The sequence below is a fragment of the Loxodonta africana genome, chromosome 4 (genome assembly GCF_030014295.1).
Source record: "Loxodonta africana isolate mLoxAfr1 chromosome 4, mLoxAfr1.hap2, whole genome shotgun sequence".
Lineage (NCBI taxonomy): Eukaryota > Metazoa > Chordata > Mammalia > Proboscidea > Elephantidae > Loxodonta > Loxodonta africana.
Genome location: NC_087345.1, coordinates 107539037 through 107557033, shown reverse-complemented (window position 1 = coordinate 107557033; position 17997 = coordinate 107539037). Strand labels below are relative to the sequence as shown.

Sequence of the window (17997 nt, the reverse complement as noted above, 5' to 3'; positions counted from 1 at the left end):
AAAAAACCCTCTCCCACCCTCCCTCCCTCCCCACCTCGTAACCACAAAAGTACGTGTTCTTCTCAGTTTATACTATTTCTCAAGATCTTATAATAGTGGTCTTATACAATATTTGTCCTTTTGCCTCTAATTTCGCTCAGCATAATGCCTTCCAGGTTCCTTCACGTTATGAAATGTTTCACAGATTCGTCACTGTTCTTTATCGATGTGTAGTATTCCATTGTGTGAATATACCACAATTTATTTAACCATTCATCGGTTGATGGACACCTTGGTTTCTTCCAGCTTTTTGCTATTGTAAACAGTGCTGCAATAAACATGGGTGTGCATATATCTGTTTGTGTGAAGGCTCTTATTTCTCTAGGGTATATTCCGAGGAGTGGGATTTCTGGGTTGTATGGTAGTTCTATTTCTAACTGTTTAAGATAACGCCAGATGGATTTCCAAAGTGGTTGTACCATTTTACATTCCCACCAGCAGTGTATAAGAGTTCCAATCTCTCCACAGCCTCTCCAACATTTATTATTTTGTGTTTTTTGGATTAATGCCAGCCTTGTTGGAGTGAGATGGAATCTCATCGTAGTTTTAATTTGCATTTCTCTAATGGCTAATAATCGAGAGCATCTTCTCATGTATCTGTTGGCTGCCTGAGTATCTTCTTTAGTGAAGTGTGTGTTCATATCCTTTGCCCACTTCTTGATTGGGTTGTTTGTCTTTTTGTGGTTGAGTTTTCACAGAATCATATAGATTTTAGAGATCAGGCGCTGGTCGGAGATGTCGTAGCTGAAAATTCTTTCCCAGTCTGTAGGTGGTCTTTTTACTCTTTTGGTGAAGTCTTTAGATGAGCATAGGTGTTTGATTTTTAGGAGCTCCCAGTTATCTGGTTTCTCTTCGTCATTTTTGGTAATGTTTTGTATTCTGTTTATGCCTTGTATTAGGGCTCCTAAGGTTGTCCCTATTTTTTCTTCCATGATCTTTATCGTTTTAGTCTTTATGTTTAGGTCTTTGATCCACTTGGAGTTAGTTTTTGTGCATGGTGTGAGGTATGGGTCCTGTTTCATTTTTTTGCAAATGGATATCCAGTTATGCCAGCACCATTTGTTAAAAAGACTATCTTTTCCCCAATTAACTGACACTGGGCCTTTGTCAAATATCAGCTGCTCATATGTGGATGGATTTATATCTGGGTTCTCAGTTCTGTTCCACTGGTCTATGTGTCTGTTGTTGTACCAGTACCAGGCTGTTTTGATTACTGTGGCTGTATAATAGGTTCTGAAATCAGGTAAAGTGAGGCCTCCCACTTCTTCTTTTTCAGTAATGCTTTGCTTATCTGAGGCTTCTTTCCCTTCCATATGAAGTTGGTGATTTGTTTCTCTATCACCTTAAAAAATGACATCGGAATTTGGATCGGAAGTGCATTGTATGTATAGATGGCTTTTGATAGAACAGACATTTTTACTATGTTAAGTCTTCCTATCCATGAGCAAGGTATGTTTTTCCACTTAAGTATGTCCTTTTTAATTTCTTATAGTAGAGCTTTGTAGTTTTCTTTGTATAGGTCTTTTACGTCCTTGGTAAGATTTATTCCTAAGTATTTTATCTTCTTGGGGGCTACTGTGAATGGTATTGATTTGGTGATTTCCTCTTCGATGTTCTTTTTGTTGATGTAGAGGAATCCAAGTGATTTTTGTATGTTTATCTTATAACCTGAGACTCTGCCAAACTCTTCTATTAGTTTCAGTAGTTTTCTGGAGGATTCCTTAGGGTTTTCTGTGTATAAGATCATGTCATCTGCAAATAGAGATAATTTTACTTCCTCTTTGCTAATCCGGATGCCCTTTATTTCTTTGTCTAGCCTAATTGCTCTGGCTAGGACTTCTAGCACAATGTTGAATAAGAGCGGTGATAAAGGGCATCCTTGTCTGGTTCCCGTTCTCAAGGGAAATGCTTTCAGGTTCTCTCCATTTAGAGTGATGTTGGCTGTTGGCTTTGCATAGATGCCCTTTATTATGTTGAGGAATTTTCCTTCAATTCCTATTTTGGTGAGAGTTTTTATCATAAATGGGTGTTGGACTTTGTCAAATGCCTTTTCTGCATCAATTGATAAGATTATGTGGTTTTTGTCTTTTGTTTTATTAATATGGTGGATTACATTAATGGTTTTTCTAATATTAAACCAGCCTTGCATACCTGGTATAAATCCCACTTGGTGGTGGTGAATTATTTTTTTGATATGTTGTTGAATTCTATTGGCTAGAATTTTGTTGAGGATTTTTGCATCTGTGTTCATGAGGGATATAGGTCTGTAATTTTCTTTTTTTGTGATGTCTTTACCTGGTTTTGGTATCAGGGAGATGGTGGCTTCATAGAATGAGTTAGGTAGTATTCTGTCATCGTCCACGCTTTGAAATACGTTTAGTAGTAGTGGTGTTAACTCTTCTCTGAAAGTTTGGTAGAACTCTGCAGTGAAGCCATCCAGGCCAGGGCTTTTTTTTGTTGGGAGTTTTTTGATTACCATCTCAATCTCTTTTTTTGTTATGGGTCTATTTAGTTGTTCTACTTCTGAATGTGTTAGTTTAGGTAGGTAGTGTTTTTCCAGGAATTCATCCATTTCTTCTAGGTTTGCAAATTTGTTAGAGTACAATTTTTCGTAATAATCTGATACGATTCTTTTAATTTCATTTGGCTCTGTTGTGATGTGGCCCTTCTCTTTTCTTATTCGGGTTATTTGTTTCCTTTCCTGTATTTCTTTAGTGAGTCTAGCCAATGGTTTATCAATTTTGTTAATTTTTTCAAAGAACCAGCTTTTGGCTTTGTTAATTCTTTCAATTGTTTTTCTGTTCTCTAATTCATTTAGTTCAGCTCTAATTTTTATTATGTTTTCTTCTGGTGCCTGATGGATTCTTTTGTTGCTCACTTTCTATTTGTTCAAGTTGTCGGGACAGTTCTCTGATTTTGGCTCTTTCTTCTTTTTGTATGTGTGCATTTATCGATATAAATTGGCCTCTGAGCACTGCTTTTGCTGTGTCCCAGAGGTTTTCATAGGAAGTATTTTCATTCTCGTTGCTTTCTAAGAATTTCCTTATTCCCTCCTTGATGTCTTCTATAACCCAGTCTTTTTTCAGGAGGGTATTGTTCATTTTCCAAGTATTTGATTTCTTTTCCCTAGTTTTTCTGTTATTGATTTCTAGCTTCATTGCCTTGTGGTCTGAGAAGATGCTTTGTAATATTTCGATGTTTTGGATTCTGCAAAGATTTGTTTTATGACCTAATATGTCTATTCTAGAGAATGTTCCATGTGCACTAGAAAAAAAAGTATATTTTGCAGCAGTTGGGTGGAGAGTTCTGTATAAGTCAATGAAGTCAAGTTGGTTGATCGTTGTAAGTAGGTCTTCCGTGTCTCTATTGAGCTTCTTACTGGATCTCCTGTCCTTCTCTGAAAGTGGTGTGTTGAAGTCTCCTACTATATATGTGGAGGTGTCTATCTCACTTTTCAATTCCGTTAAAATTTGATTTATGTATCTTGCAGCCCTGTCATTGGGTGCATAAATATTTAATATGGTTATGTCTTCCTGATCAATTCTCCCTTTTATCATTATATAGTGTCCTTCTTTATCCTTTGTGGCGGATTTAAGTCTAAAGTCTATTTTGTCAGAAATTAATATTGCTACTCCTCTTCTTTTTTGCTTATTGTTTGCTTGATATATTTTTTTCCATCCTTTGAGTTTTAGTTTGTTTGTGTCTCTAAGTCTAAGGTATGTCTCTTGTAGGCAGCATATAGATGGATCGTGTTTCTTTATCCAGTCCGTGACTCTCTGTCTCTTTATTGGTGCATTTAGTCCATTTACATTCAGCGTAATTATAGATAAGTAAGTTTTTAGTGCTGTCATTTTGATGCCTTTTCATGTGTATTGTTGGCCATTTCATTTTTCCACATGCTTTTTTGTGCTGAGACGTTTTTTCTTAGTAGCTTGTGAGATCCTCATTTTCATAATGTTTAACTTTATGTTAGTTGAGTCGTTACGTTTTTCTTGAGTTATGGAATTGATATTCCTTTTTGTGGTTACCTTATTATTTACCCCTATTTTTCTAAGTAAAAACCTAACTTGTATCCTTCTATATTGCCTTGTATCACTCTCCATCTGGCAGTTCAATGCCTCCTATATTTAGTCCCTCTTTTTGATTATTGTGATCGTTTATCTATTGATTTCCATGATTTCCTGTTGTGTGTATTATTTTGTTTATTTATTTATTTTTTAGAATTAGTCTTAATTTGTTTGTTTTTGTGCTTTCCCTATTTGAGTTGCGTTGATATCAGGATGTTCTGTTTTGTGACCTTGTATTGTGCTGGTACCTGATATTATTGGTCATCCGGCCAAACAATCTCCTTTAGCATTTCTTGCAGTCTTGGTTTTAGTTTTTGCAAATTCTCTAAACTTGTGTTTATCTGTAAATATCTTAATTTCTCCTTCATATTTCAGAGAGAGTTTTGCTGGATATATGATCCTTGGTTGGCAGTTTTTCTCCTTCAGTGCTCTGTATACGTCATCCCATTCCCTTCTTGCCTGCATGGTTTCTGCTGAGTAGTCTGAACTTATTCTTATTGATTCTCCCTTGAAGGAAACCTTTCTTTTCTCCCTGGCTGCTTTTAAAATTTTCTGTTTGTCTTTGGTTTTGGCAAGTTTGATGATAATATGTCTTGGTGTTTTTCTTTTTGGATCAATCTTAAATGGGGTTCGATGAGCATCTTGGATAGATATCCTTTTGTCTTTCATGATGTCAGGGAAGTTTTGTGTCAGGATTTCTTCAACTATTTTCTCTGTGTTTTCTGTCCCCTCTCCCTGTTCTGGGACTCCAATCACTCGCAAGTTATCCTTCTTGATAGAGTCCCAAATGATTCTTAGGGTTTCTTCATTTTTTTTAATTCTTTTATCTGATTTTTTTTCAGCTATGTTGGTGTTGTTTCCCTGGTCCTCCAGAAGTCCCAGTCTACATTCTAATTGCTCGAGTCTGCTCCTCTGACTTTCTATTGCGTTGTCAAATTCTGTAATTTTATTGTTAATCTTTTGGATTTCTACATGCTGTCTCTCTATGGATTTTTGCAACTTGTTAATTTTTCCACTATGTTCTTGAATAATCTTTTTGAGTTCTTCAACAGTTTTATCAGTGTGTTCCTTGGCTTTTTCTGCATTTATCCTAATTTCATTTGTGATATCTTTAAACATTCTGTAAATTAGTTTTTTATATTCTGTATCTGATAATTCCAGGATTGTATCTTCCTTTGGGAAAGATTTTGATTCTTTTGTTTGGGGGGTTGGAGAAGCTGTCATGGTCTGTTTCTTTATGTGGTTTGATATGGACTGCTGTCTCCAAGCCATCACTGGGAAACTAGATTTTCCAAGTAGTCGGCTAGTACGCTGGCTCCTGGTTTTGAAAACGGTCGCTGTCTGCCCGTATTTGTTCGTTTTCCGTCTCTAAGTTTGTGCTTGTTGTTCAGAGTTCGTAGATTGTTATGTATGTGATCGATTCCCTTGTTTTTCCGAGTCTTTGTTGCAAGAGGGATCCGCGGTAGCGTCCACCTAGTCCGCCATCTTGGCCCCGCTCCCCATAGGGTTTTCAAGGCTGTAAATCTTCAGGGAAGCAGACTGCCAAATCTTTTCCTCACAGAGCGGCTGGCGGGGATTCGAACCACTGACCTTTTAGTCACCAGCCAGGCACTTAACTACTGTGACACCAGGGCTCCTAATTATAGCCTACAAAACCTTATGGAGCAGTTCTACTCTGTCACATGGGATCGCTATGAGTCGAAATCAACTGGACAGCACCCAACAACATTTACAAACAAGATTACTCTCAAAGGTACCAAGGGTCAAAACTTCAATGTATCGTTTTGGGGAACACCATTCAATCCATAATGGTGGGGGGGAGTAATTTTTTTGTGTGTGTGTTTTTCTTTTTATTGTGTTTTAAGTGAGACTTTACAAACCAAGTCGGTCGGTCTCTCATACAAAAATTTATAAACACCTTGTGATATACTCATAGTTGCTCTCCCCCAATGTGACAGCACACTCCTTCCCTCCACTCTCTCCTTTCGTGTCCTTTCAGCCAGCTTCTGCCCCCCTCTGCCCTCTCATCTCTTCTCCAGACAGAAGCTGCCCACATAGTCTTATGTGTCTACTTGATCTAAGAAGCTCACTCTTCACCAGTATCATTTTCTATCTCATAGTCCAGTTCAATCCCTGTCTGAAGAGCTGGCTTTGGGAATGGTTCCTGTCTTGGGCTAAGAGAAGGTCTGGGGACCATAACCTCTCGGGTCCTTCTAGTCTCAGTTGGACCATTAAATCTGGTCTTTTTACAAGAATTTGGGGTCTGCATCTGCTCTCCTGCTCCCTCAGGGGTTATCTATTGTGTTCCCTGTCAGGGCAGTCATTGGTGGTAGCCAGGCACCATCTAGTTCTTCTGGTCTCAGACTGATGTAGTCTTTGGTTTATGTGGCCATTTCTGTCTCTTGGGCTCATAATTACCTTGTGTCTTTGGTGTTCTTCATTCTCCTTTGCTCCAGGTGGGTTGAGACTCATTGATGCTTCTTAGATGGCTGCTTGATAGGGTTTAAGACCCCAGATGCCACTCTCCAAAGTGGGTTGCAGAATGTTTTCTTACTAGATTTTATTATGCCAATTGACTTAGATGTCCCCTGAAACCATGGTCCCCAAACCCCTGCCTCTGCTACGGGGGTCTTCGAAGTATTCAGTTTATTCAGGAAACTGCTTTGCTTTTGGTTTAATCCAGTTGTGCTGGCCTCTCCTATATTGTGTGTTGTCTTTCCCTTCACCTAAAATAGTTCTTATCTACTATCTAATTAGTGAAAACTCCTCTCCCTCCCTCCCTCCCTCCCCACTCTCGTAACCATCAAAGAATATTTATTTCTCTGTTAAAACTATTTTTCGAGTTCTAATAATAGTGGTCTCATACAATATTTGTCCTTTTGCTGACTAATTTCACTCAGCATAATGCCTTCTATATTCCTCCATGTTATGAAATGTTTTACAGATTCATCATGGTTCTTCATTGATGCGTAATACTCCATTGTGTGAATAGACCATAATTTATCCATCTGTTGATGGGCTTGGTTACTTCCATCTTTTTGCTCTTGTAAAGAGTGCTGCAACAAACATGGGTGTGCATGTATCTGTTTGTGTAAAGGCTCTTATTTCTCTAGGATACATTCCAAGGAGTGGGATTGCTGGATCATATGGTAGTTCTATTTCTAGCTTTTTAAGGAAGCACCAAATCGATTTCCAAAGTGGTTGTGCCATTTTATATTCCCACCAGCAGTGTGTATGGGTTCCCGTCTCTCCATAACCTCTTCAACATTTATTATTTTGTGTTTTTTGGATTAATGCTAGCCTTGTTGGAGTGAGATGAAATCTCACTGTAGTTCTGATTCCCATTTCTTTAATGGCTGATGATCATGAACATTTCCTCATGTATCTATTAGCCGCCTGAATGTCTTCTTTAGTGAAGTGCCTGTTCATATCTTTTGCCCATTTTTTAATTGGGTTATTTGCCTTTCTGTAGTTGAGTTTTTTTTTGCAGTATCACGTAGATTTTAGAGGTCAGGCGTTGTTTGGAAATGTCATAGCTAAAAACTTTTTCCCAGTCTGTAAGTAATCTTTTCACTCTTTTGGTGAAGTCTTTGGATGGGCATAGGTGTTTGATTTTTAGGAGCTCCCAGTTATCTGGTTTCTCTTCTGCATTGTTAGTAATGTTTTGTACACTGTTTATAGCGTGTATCAGGACTCCTAGCATTGTCCCTATTTTTTCTTCTGTGATCTTTATCGTTTTAGATTTTATATTTGGGTTTTTGATCCATTTCAAGTTTGTTTTTGTGCATGGTGTGAGGTATTGGTGTGGGGAGTAATTTTTAAGCTCTTTGAAAAGGAGGCTTCGGATGGCCAGGTATGGCTATCTGGAATATTATAATATATAACTGTCCTTATTATTCCACTGACTTTTAGGTAAAATATTATTTACTCATATTTCTACAGCTTGATCAAAACTGAGCATTTGGTGTTTTGAGATTTTAATATCTCAAATTTTTCAGGTTTTTGAGTATTTGTTAATGATTTGCCTTTATTTTTTACCTTTAGTTCCTCTCGAGTTTTAAAGGTCCTTTCCTCAAATTAATTTTCCTCAGCTTTTTTCTTTTTAATCTCCTTATCACAATTCACCAGTGCAACAGTTCCTATGTGAAATGGCCACACGAAGACTGCAACATCTGAGGCACAATTGGAAAATAAAAAATCAACTACTTACTAGTAGTTTTTCCTGTCAGTGAAGTAATGCTTAATCTCCTAGCTGAGGTGGGTGATTTCTGCTGTGGTGGAGTCCGACATTGCTTTACGAGATCCTCATCTGATACTGTGGTCATCAATTCTCCAATAAGAATTCTCTCCAGGCTCCCATCATCAATGCCCTTCCCCAGCCACCGCCCACATGGGAACCTGGTAGGATGGAAAAAAACTTTGGAGTCACCAATTTTTTTTACTCGTTTTTTTTCAGAATTAAACAAACAAACAAAAAAGAACATGCATGTAGCCCATCACGTTAGTGGCTGTGGGTCTTTTTTTTAATTAAGGAAAATTTCAAACATACAGAAAAGTGGAGAGAACAGTATAATAGACATTCATATTCTTATCACTTAGATTTTGCCATGTTCTTCATTTTTAAGTATTTTAATGTAAATTACAGATATCAGGACATTTCAGCCCAAAAAACACTGGAGTTGGAGTCTCTAAAAAGTGAAGACATTCTCCTACAAAGCCACATATGGTGTCACACCCAAGACAAATAAAAACAATTCTTTAATATTTGCTCATGCCTAGGGTGTATTAAAACTCTGTGGCTAGTTTTGGGAAGAATATTTTCAAATTAGAAATTAATGTTGGAGTTAAGTTAGAGGGAAAAACAGTGTTCCTACAAAAGAGTGCTGGCTGTAACCAGTAGAATCCAAAGATCCTTTCCTTTTACTAAAACATTTTAAGTTTCCCTTTTCTTTCTTCTTTTCTCAGAGTTATACCGATCTTTTTCAACACTTGTTAAAAAGGCAACATTAGCAGCAAGCATAATCTTTTTTTTTTCTTAATTACATTTTTGGCAATTTTGAATTATATAAAAAAACAAAAGAAACTCCAAAGACTAAAAGAAAATTCAGAAAGCAGTGGGAAAGCTTTAGGAAAAAAGCAAACAAACAATTCTCAAACTTTTTTTTTGTCTAGAGTCTCAAAGAATTCTAAGCTTCCAAGGACATTTACTTACCTGTAGGTATGTCCTGTGATTTCATTTCTGACCATGACGCAATCCACTAGCCATTTGGCTAACAGTCCTGAGTTATCATGACCAATCTGCACAGTGGTTAGCTTCCCCAAGTTCTGACACTGTAGGGAATGGATTACAGGTTATCAATACCCAATCCCATTCTGCTGCATCTCAGCTTTGGCAGGGCACTTTGATTCCATCTAATATAAAAACTGCAAAGGACCTCTTCTGCATAAAGTGCTCTGCTGTACACTAGAGAAATTTATTCACAGGTATTCCCTGCTCTCAGGGAGCCCCTATTTAATGATACGGGAGACACATAAATATTAACTATCAAGTGAGTTGGACTAAACAAGACGCTAGAGATGTAAACAAGTGCTATAAGAACACCAAGGAAGAAACAATTCTAATCGGGTGACACGGGGATAACATAGAGATGGTGATTTACACTTTGGAGGAAAAGAATTTCAAGAGGTGGGCTAAGGATGCTATTTAGATTCAGTTACATACAAGTCAGGAAAACAGCTATAAATATCATCCTGCTGATATTTTTCTGTTTCTAATAAAATACTAAGGCAGAAGTGACTTCACAACTCACTTACTAGAGGTCTCTGACACTATGGCAAAAAAACCAAAGTTATCAATGTCCCTTACTGGCCCTTTTGTGGGCAAGTACAAAAGAAGCAATAATAATAAACATTTTAGTAAAAATAAATGTCAATTAAATCCTGACAGGTAAAAGATCACAGACCCCAAATGACTATGTGACGGACAGGTACACCAGAGCAATAAGTTTTTAAATCACTTGACTTCTTTGTATCTCTGTGAGAAAGCATCACAGTGATCCAGATGCGGGAGGTGAGTCCATTGGGTAGATAAGGCCAAAATAGGCTCTTGAGGGATCATGACCTTGAGTGGACTCCACTATCCCTACACCCCAAAGAACACAAGAACAGGACATTCACTTAGTACTACTTCCCCTTCTGGAACACGAGCAGGTATTTGTCTTCCTCGTGCATACCAAGATCAACCTGCATGTGGGCTCAAACACAGAAATGCTTCACCAGATGAGACCTGAAAGCTAGCTACAATGTTGAAAGTTATTTTTTCTAAATCTTTCTATAAATGCCACTATGTAGTCTCAAAGTCATAAGCATGGATGTCAGCTCTCCTGCCTTTTTGCTAAAGGACGCTCAGGTTCAGGCAGGGAGCACTTTACAGTAAGGAGGAGAACCTTTTTGGGTAAGTATTTACTTGAATGTCTCATACTTATTAGGTTCTGTGTTAGGCACTGGCAATCATAAAACAGGGCCTGGCAAAGCCTCATAGCACCTTAATATTACCAATAGAAAAACAGAGCTTAAAACAAACTACAGTAAATTGCTTAGGACAACGTTAGATATACAGTTACAAAACTGATTTTGCATGTTTGGGTGGTTCCTGTATATTATTTGATTCAAGGGAGAAAAAAAAAAGCAGAGCTAGAATCCCTCTGTAGAACTGTATTTGACACTTTCTGCTAAGAACGTTTTCTGCTAAGCCGAACCTACCTCAAAAGTCATTTCGAGGAGGTTTTTGGGAATCTGCATTACTCCTGTGTCTCCCAGCTCTCCTGCCACACAGATCCAAGGGTTGGAAGTGGTGATTGCATTGCTCAACTTTTTGATTGGGATGATCACTGACCTATACGGAATTACTGAAAGAAAAAAAAAAAAAAGCTGACATTAATGCAAAACTACAACGAAATTCTCTTGATAACAAAATATATTAATATATCTGAAGAACTCTATTGGCTTTCACAGATATTTTGTTTTTTATGACCTGTCAAGATGTATTCATACAAAAAAATTAGGTTATAACCTCTTCAGTCTAGAGGGAGGCCTGGTGGCACAATGGTTAAGTGCTTGGCTGCTAACTGAAAAGTCAGCTGTTCAAACCCACCAGCTGCTCCTTGGGACAAAGATGCGGCAGTTTGCTTCTGTAAAGATTACAGTCTTGGAAACCCTATGGGGCAGTTCTACTCTGCCCTATACGGTCACTATGGGTAGGAATTGAGTTGATAGCAATAGGTTTGAGCTTTTCTTTGGTTCAGTCTACAGAGACGAAGTCTAGTTTGTAAATGACAAGTACCAATACTTGTGGTGGTGGCTTCATGGCATATATGTTACCATGTATGTGAGTATCACAATAGATATAGATTACCACTACATTTATAAGTAATTTCAGGCATTAGCACCAGAATACCTGAGGACACAAACACTGACTGCACTATATGGTATTTTCATTGTTCTAATGTTTTTTTAAAATTACTTTTGAACCAAAATCAAGTACAAATAACCATGATTACTGATGTGATTTCATATGAAAAGAGGGATGGATGACTTCTTGGATAATATTTCTTTATTGCTGATTTTCTTGGCATCTCCATTCTGGACATAACAAAGTCTATAAACCATGACTTGGTAAACTATTAAGGTGATTCATGCATAAGAGGAGCTGCAGAGAAAGAATCAAGATGTGGAAAGAAGTCTGTGTAAAAACCTCTTTTCTCTCAAATCCATTGTTGCCGAGTTGATTTCTACTCATAGTGACCCTATAGGAGAAAGAAGAACTAGCCCATAGGGTTTCTAAGGAGTGGCTGGTGGATTTGAACTGCCAACCTTTTGGTTAGCAGCCCAGCTCTTAACCACTGTGCCTATTCAAGAGAAAAGAATTGGCCCATAGGGCTTCCAAGGAGTGCCTGGTGGATTTGAACTGCTGACCTTTTGGTTAGCAGACAAGCTCTTAACCACTGCGCAGCCAGGGTTCCTTTTAAGGCTCTTTAAAAGGCACACCACTAGATGTCACTGTCCTATTCAAATGTGAAAGCACAACAAAGACATTACACTCCCTTCTCTTCAAAAAAAAAAAAAAAAGAGGGGGATGGTTTAAACACATTAGCACATTTTATTCATCAGTGCCACATTTTTTTCTTAGGGTAGGATCAATATTTTGTTAGTATCCTTGGGACTTCTACTCGGTCAGTCACAAGAAGGGGTGCTGGAAGCCTCCTTGAAAGACCCACACATAGGATTAAAAACACTTACTGGACGAGGTGTCCAGATACAGCCTCATAAACGAGTCCACAGTCCAATGCACTCTTAGATGAGGAAGATGAATGGAATAAACGGTTCGTTTCCCTAATTTTACATAAACGGCTTTCTTTATGTTGGGTGAACAATCTCGTTTTTCTACTCTTTTATTTTGGCTGAAGGAAGGGAAAATGTCAGAGGAAAGGCCATGCTTTCATGGTTTAGTAATCAGAATCAAATGGTTTTTGAAACTGAAAGCAGAAGAGGTTAGCATAAAAGTTTATTTTTGGTGCCAGGAAGCTCTCTCATTTCTTGCACTGACAGAAATAGCAAAGCTAGAGAAAAAGGACTTCTTTGGGGTCAACAGTTGTGTGGCTGTAAAGGGCCCACAGATAACACAACAGTGATTTCATAGATAAGGTATAAAAAGAGCAATATTATTAAACTCAAAATTCTTCTTTAAGTGTATCAATTCCTCAGGTTAAAAAGAGTTACTCAGGAAAAAAATCTGCAGATATAAGGAGGATCTTCAGAATCCCAACTACCTCTGCTATTAATCCTTCTCTTTTAACAAAAAATTGTATATAACATCTTAGATTCTTATACCTGTAATAAACTAATATACGTAATAGTAGCTTGGCAGATATCACAGCTGGGTCTAACACCCATTCCAACTTCCCTTTTCCTTGTCTGCCTCTACCATAGAGAATGGAAAGCCAAAACCCACGATTCTGGCCAGTGATATGTTGGGGATATTTATTGGGATTTTTCGGATATGCTTTTCTAACATAGATCCTGCTCCCTTCCTCCTTTCTGCTGGAAGCTGGATTAAGAAGAATAGCCATCTTGTGATGATGAGGTGATAGGGACACACTGAGGGAGTCTAAGAGGAAAGAGTCCATGATGGCACTGTGGACTGCCTACCTCCAGACTTTTCATTATTATATAAGAAAAATAAAACTACTAATTTCTTTAAGGTACTGTTTTTCAAGCTTCTGATACTTGTGGCTAAACACAATTCCTAATTGATACTAGTAAAAACTCTCCGAAGAAGGAAAGGGGGAACCACTGCAAATAATTAGTAATGGTGACTAGAATAAATATTATTATTCAACATTCTATCAATAATGTATCTTTAATCAGCATGTTTCCCCGTTGTTGTTGTGTGCTGTTGACTTGATTTTGACTCATACTGACCCTATATGACACAGTAGAACTGCCCCATAAACTTTACTAGACTGTAATCTCATCAGGAGCAAATCTCTAGGTCTTTTCTACCACAGAGCGGTTGGTGGGTTTGAACTGCCAACCTTTCGATGAACAGCTGAGCGCCTAACCACTGGGCTGCCAGAATGCCTGTCTTCCCATTATGGATCTACAATGTCCAGCAAGATTTTGAAGTCCGTCTGAATCATCAAAGTTTAAATGATGTTTATTATCATCATGTACTGATCCACATATAGCAGAAGTGATAGTGGGATATTTGTAATAAAATGTTTCTTTTCACAGCCATCCTATTACAGGTTTAGTTGCCTGAGAAGCAGACTCAGAGCCAGAGATTAGCATGCAGAATGTGTACAAGAGAGTGCTTCCGGGGTCAATATGTGGAATGGAAGCAGGACTGGCCAAGGGAGAGGTTGACCTGTGATTCAGTCTCAATGAACTCCTCAGCTGACCTCATGGGGAGCTCTGGGACAGCTCTTTGATCAGTCATTGGGTGCTGGCTGTCCCTGGAAAAACGCACCACCTCAGGTAAGGCAGTTTTCTTCAGTGAGGTAATCGCCATAGGGGATGATATCTGAGAGCTGTCTTCTGGAAGCACTCCCAGCAGCTGGAAAATGTCCTTCATTCCTAAACGGATCTGTGTGGCACACACAGTGCCTATCTCACTGTACCATGTATGACTCACTGTTAAAAATACAAACTCTTTTATTCCACTAGTCACCTGAATAACTCTTCACTAACAGGTCAGACTTACTGATAGTGGTGAACACACTGGTGAAGCAGAAATAGTCCACAGCATTAAGGGAAAGAAGATGATAAAGAAACTGCTCTCTTTCTTCTTCACAACGGAGAAAAGCATACCGCTTATAAAGCTTCCTAGGAAAGGGTAAGACAAGCACAGAACCTCAGACAACAGTCTACTAAATTTTCATACTTTTCGTTATACCTTCCATTAAAAACTACCTTCACTGAGACAAACTATGGGTAAAAAAAACCACTGCCATCGAGTCGATTCTGACTCATTGTGACACTATAGGACAGAGTAGAACTGCCCCATAGAGTTTCCAAGGAGCGCCTAGCGGATTTGAACTGCCGACCTCTTGGTTAGCAGCTGTAGCACTTAACCACTACACCACCAGGGTTTCCAAACTATGGGTAGAAACTCTATCCTTGAAAGAACAGACAAGTCACAAAAATGAACCGTTAATATTCAATACATTTTTAACCTAACTAGTAATTAAAGGGAAAACAAACCAAAACATGAATCCATTTTGTCTATCATACTAATAAAGATTTAAAAAGTGATGATCAGTGTTGACAAGGAGGCAATGAATAGCTATTCTCATAGCTGGTGGGCTGAAAATTTCAAGAAAGAAATGTGTTGGCAATAATTATTTTAAACCAGTCATATCCTTTGACTCATTAATTTTACTTTTAGGACTCAGTCCTAACGATGTGATACCAGATGTGGGAAAAGATTTATTCGCATACAGCCACTGAAATGTTTTAAGTAAAAATATACCATGGTATACAGATATGCTGGAATACTGTGTGGCTATTAAAAATAGTTCAGGAAGAAATTTAACAATAATAATACCATTATCACTAAAAACAGTAAGTAACTTATTAACCACTTATATTTAAGCACTGTTCCAAGTGTTTTATAGGTTTTAATATACTTAATCCTCATGACCATCCTAGGAGGTAAATCTATTAGCATTCTCACTTTGTACATGGAAAAACAGAGATAAAGAGAAATTAAGTATCTTGTCCTAGGGCACTCGAAGAGTAAATCGTAAAAGCAATATTTGAGCACAGGCATTCAGACTTCAAAGCTTAAACTCTTAAGATATAAAGTTAAGCTTAAAAAGAATGATATTGAATTGTAAATATAGTGTAACTTCAAATAAAAGAACGTGTGTAGGAGAAAGTACAGAAGAAAACATGTAAGATATTACTCATCTTTATGTAGTAGGATTATAAATGATTATCATCTATTTCTTTGTACTTTGATCACAATGGGCATGAATGATTTTTACAATCAGAAAAACGAGTCAATTTTAAGAGAACAAGGTCAGGTTCACAGGCTATACTCCACCACTGCATTCTTTATCAGACCTATTCTTTGTATATTAAGGCGCATCCTAAAATGCTCAGTAAGTAATCTATGGATGATACCTATAAATACAAAACTACATCAAGAATTGGGTTACTATGATAAGATTCCAACAGACTGTCATATTTGAGGTCTTTGTTGAATTCTTTGCATACTTTTGCTCTTGAGAACACAAAGTCCTTAGTCTTCTAATTAGCTCTACTGTACATACTATCTGGCTGATGCATTTCATCTAAGAGGATTTCTTGACAGGCTGAAGGAATACCATCAAAAAGGCTGAAGGAATACCATCAATTAATTGGTATGTACCTGATTTGTTTCCTGGCTCTGAATTAATAAATGTAAGTATTGGCAACTCTCAGAAGTTTTTAGCGTGGATATTTTTTTTTTTTTTGCTACTTCAGGTTTTTGTTGTGATCTTCACAATATGATATAAGGTTTACACAGTTCAAGCTCTCTTTTGGGTGCTACTGTTAGCTTGTGTGGACTAGTTAGCTTTTTTTTCTAGAGGGGAACAAACTGGCCTTTGGCTGTGAAACTTGCTGTGCCTTCCCAGATATGATCAAGTATTATGTCAAGATACATAGCTTCTGAAGCTCACATGCCTGTTAGGAAAGAATGCACATACTCAGGAATCAGCAATTCACACTGAAGAAGCCAGTTTCTGTCAATTTATACAACTTACTCTGCAAGCATACAGGTCATCAAAACAGAAATGCCTCAGAAAGGAATCTCTTACTTGGTAAGTGGCTGGTTAGAGAGCAATTGCTTGAGATGCTGGGACAAGAGCTTCTTTTCTAGAGACAATCTTATCCATGCTCGAGCTCGTCCGACATCAGTCTTGATCTCACTCATGTTTTGAATATGCCTAAAGAACAGCAAAGACGTAAATCCTAAGGATAACTCTGAACTAAAACTACTAAAGAGTTATAGCACTTAGCACACAGTTTTTTTATCCTTAGAGGCAGCAGTGAATAATACACAATTTAAACTGATTACACCTTCAAAAGTTCCATCTGAATCATAAATTTAGTCTCACCTAAGAATCACCATTTATAACACAAGTACATAGGCAGAGTTCTGAGACAAAATATTTAACACTCCTTCACTCTTTCAGGCTTTACATCCCTGTTTTACCCCACAGACATCTGTAAGCTGACACCTGGTTATTTCTAATGATCAGAAAAATAATAAAACATACTGAATATTCAAGTTCTTATTCAGAGTACTTCTTATACAGTTTAATTAAGTATCTGTCATACTTTAATCCACTGAATTACTTTTCAAGTAACCCTGGGCAATATATGGAAAATATGAAATCTTACTTTCTATGGCACTGGACAAGACAAGCTTTGCTGTTGTTAGGTGCCGTCGAGTCCGTTTTGATTCATAGAGACCCTATGTACAACAGAATGAAACACTGCTTGGTCCTATGCCATCCTCACAATTATTGCTATGTTTGAGCTCACTCTTGCAGCCATTTGTCAGTCCATCTCATTGAGGATCTTCCTCTTTTTCGCTGACCCTCTACGTTATCAAGTACGATGTCCTTTTCCAAGGATTGGTCCTTCCTGAAAACATGTCCAAACTAAGTGAGACAAAGTCTCACCATCCTCACTTCTTAGGAGCATTCTGGCTGTACATTTTCCAAGACAGATCTGTTTGTTCTTCTAGCAGTCCATGGTACATTCAATATTCTTCACCAACGCCACAATTTGAAGGCATCAATTCTTCTCTGGTCCTCCTTATTCATTGTCCAGTTTCTTCATAGACGAGGCAACAGAAAATATCATGGCGTGGGTTAGGCACACCTTAGTCCTCAAGGTGACATCTTTGCTTTTTCAACACTTTAAAGAGGTCTTTTGCAGAAGATGTGCCTAATGCAATATGTTGTTTGACTTCCAGGCTGCTGCTGCTGTGGGCATTGGTTGTGCATCCAAATAAAGTGAAATCTTTAACAACTTCAAAATTTTCCCTGTTTATCATGATGTTGTTTATTGGTCCAGTTGTGATCTTCATTAGTAAGTGCTTCAAGTCCTCTTCACTTCCAGCAAGCAAGGTTGTGTCATCTGCATATGGCACATTGTCGGTCTTCCGCCAATCTGGATTCTGCATTCTTCTTCATATAGTTCCGTGTCGTGGATTAAACTGTGTCCCTCAAAAATATGTGTATCAATTTGGCTAGACCATGATTCCCAGTATTGTGTGATTGTCCACCATTATGTCATTTGATGTGATCTTCCTCTGTGTTGTAAATCCTATCTCTAC

General features: G+C 37.9%; 1 protein-coding gene across 4 annotated transcripts in view; it reads right to left on the bottom strand.

The window, feature by feature from the left end:
• DENND5B (DENN domain containing 5B) overlaps positions 1-17997 on the bottom strand; it is a 210928-nt gene that overhangs the window by 20990 nt on the left and 171941 nt on the right. For 3 of the 4 annotated variants that reach the window (XM_064284429.1, XM_064284427.1, XM_064284428.1), the window contains 5 exons: positions 16469-16597; positions 14368-14489; positions 10869-11014; positions 9319-9437; positions 8317-8504 (listed from right to left, as the gene is read on the bottom strand). In XM_064284429.1, coding sequence (XP_064140499.1) covers positions 8317-8504; positions 9319-9437; positions 10869-11014; positions 14368-14489; positions 16469-16597 — 704 coding nt within the window. Of the gene's footprint in view, positions 1-8316; positions 8505-9318; positions 9438-10868; positions 11015-14367; positions 14490-16468; positions 16598-17059; positions 17994-17997 lie in introns of those variants that run through there. The other variant, XM_064284431.1, reaches the window with a different exon arrangement.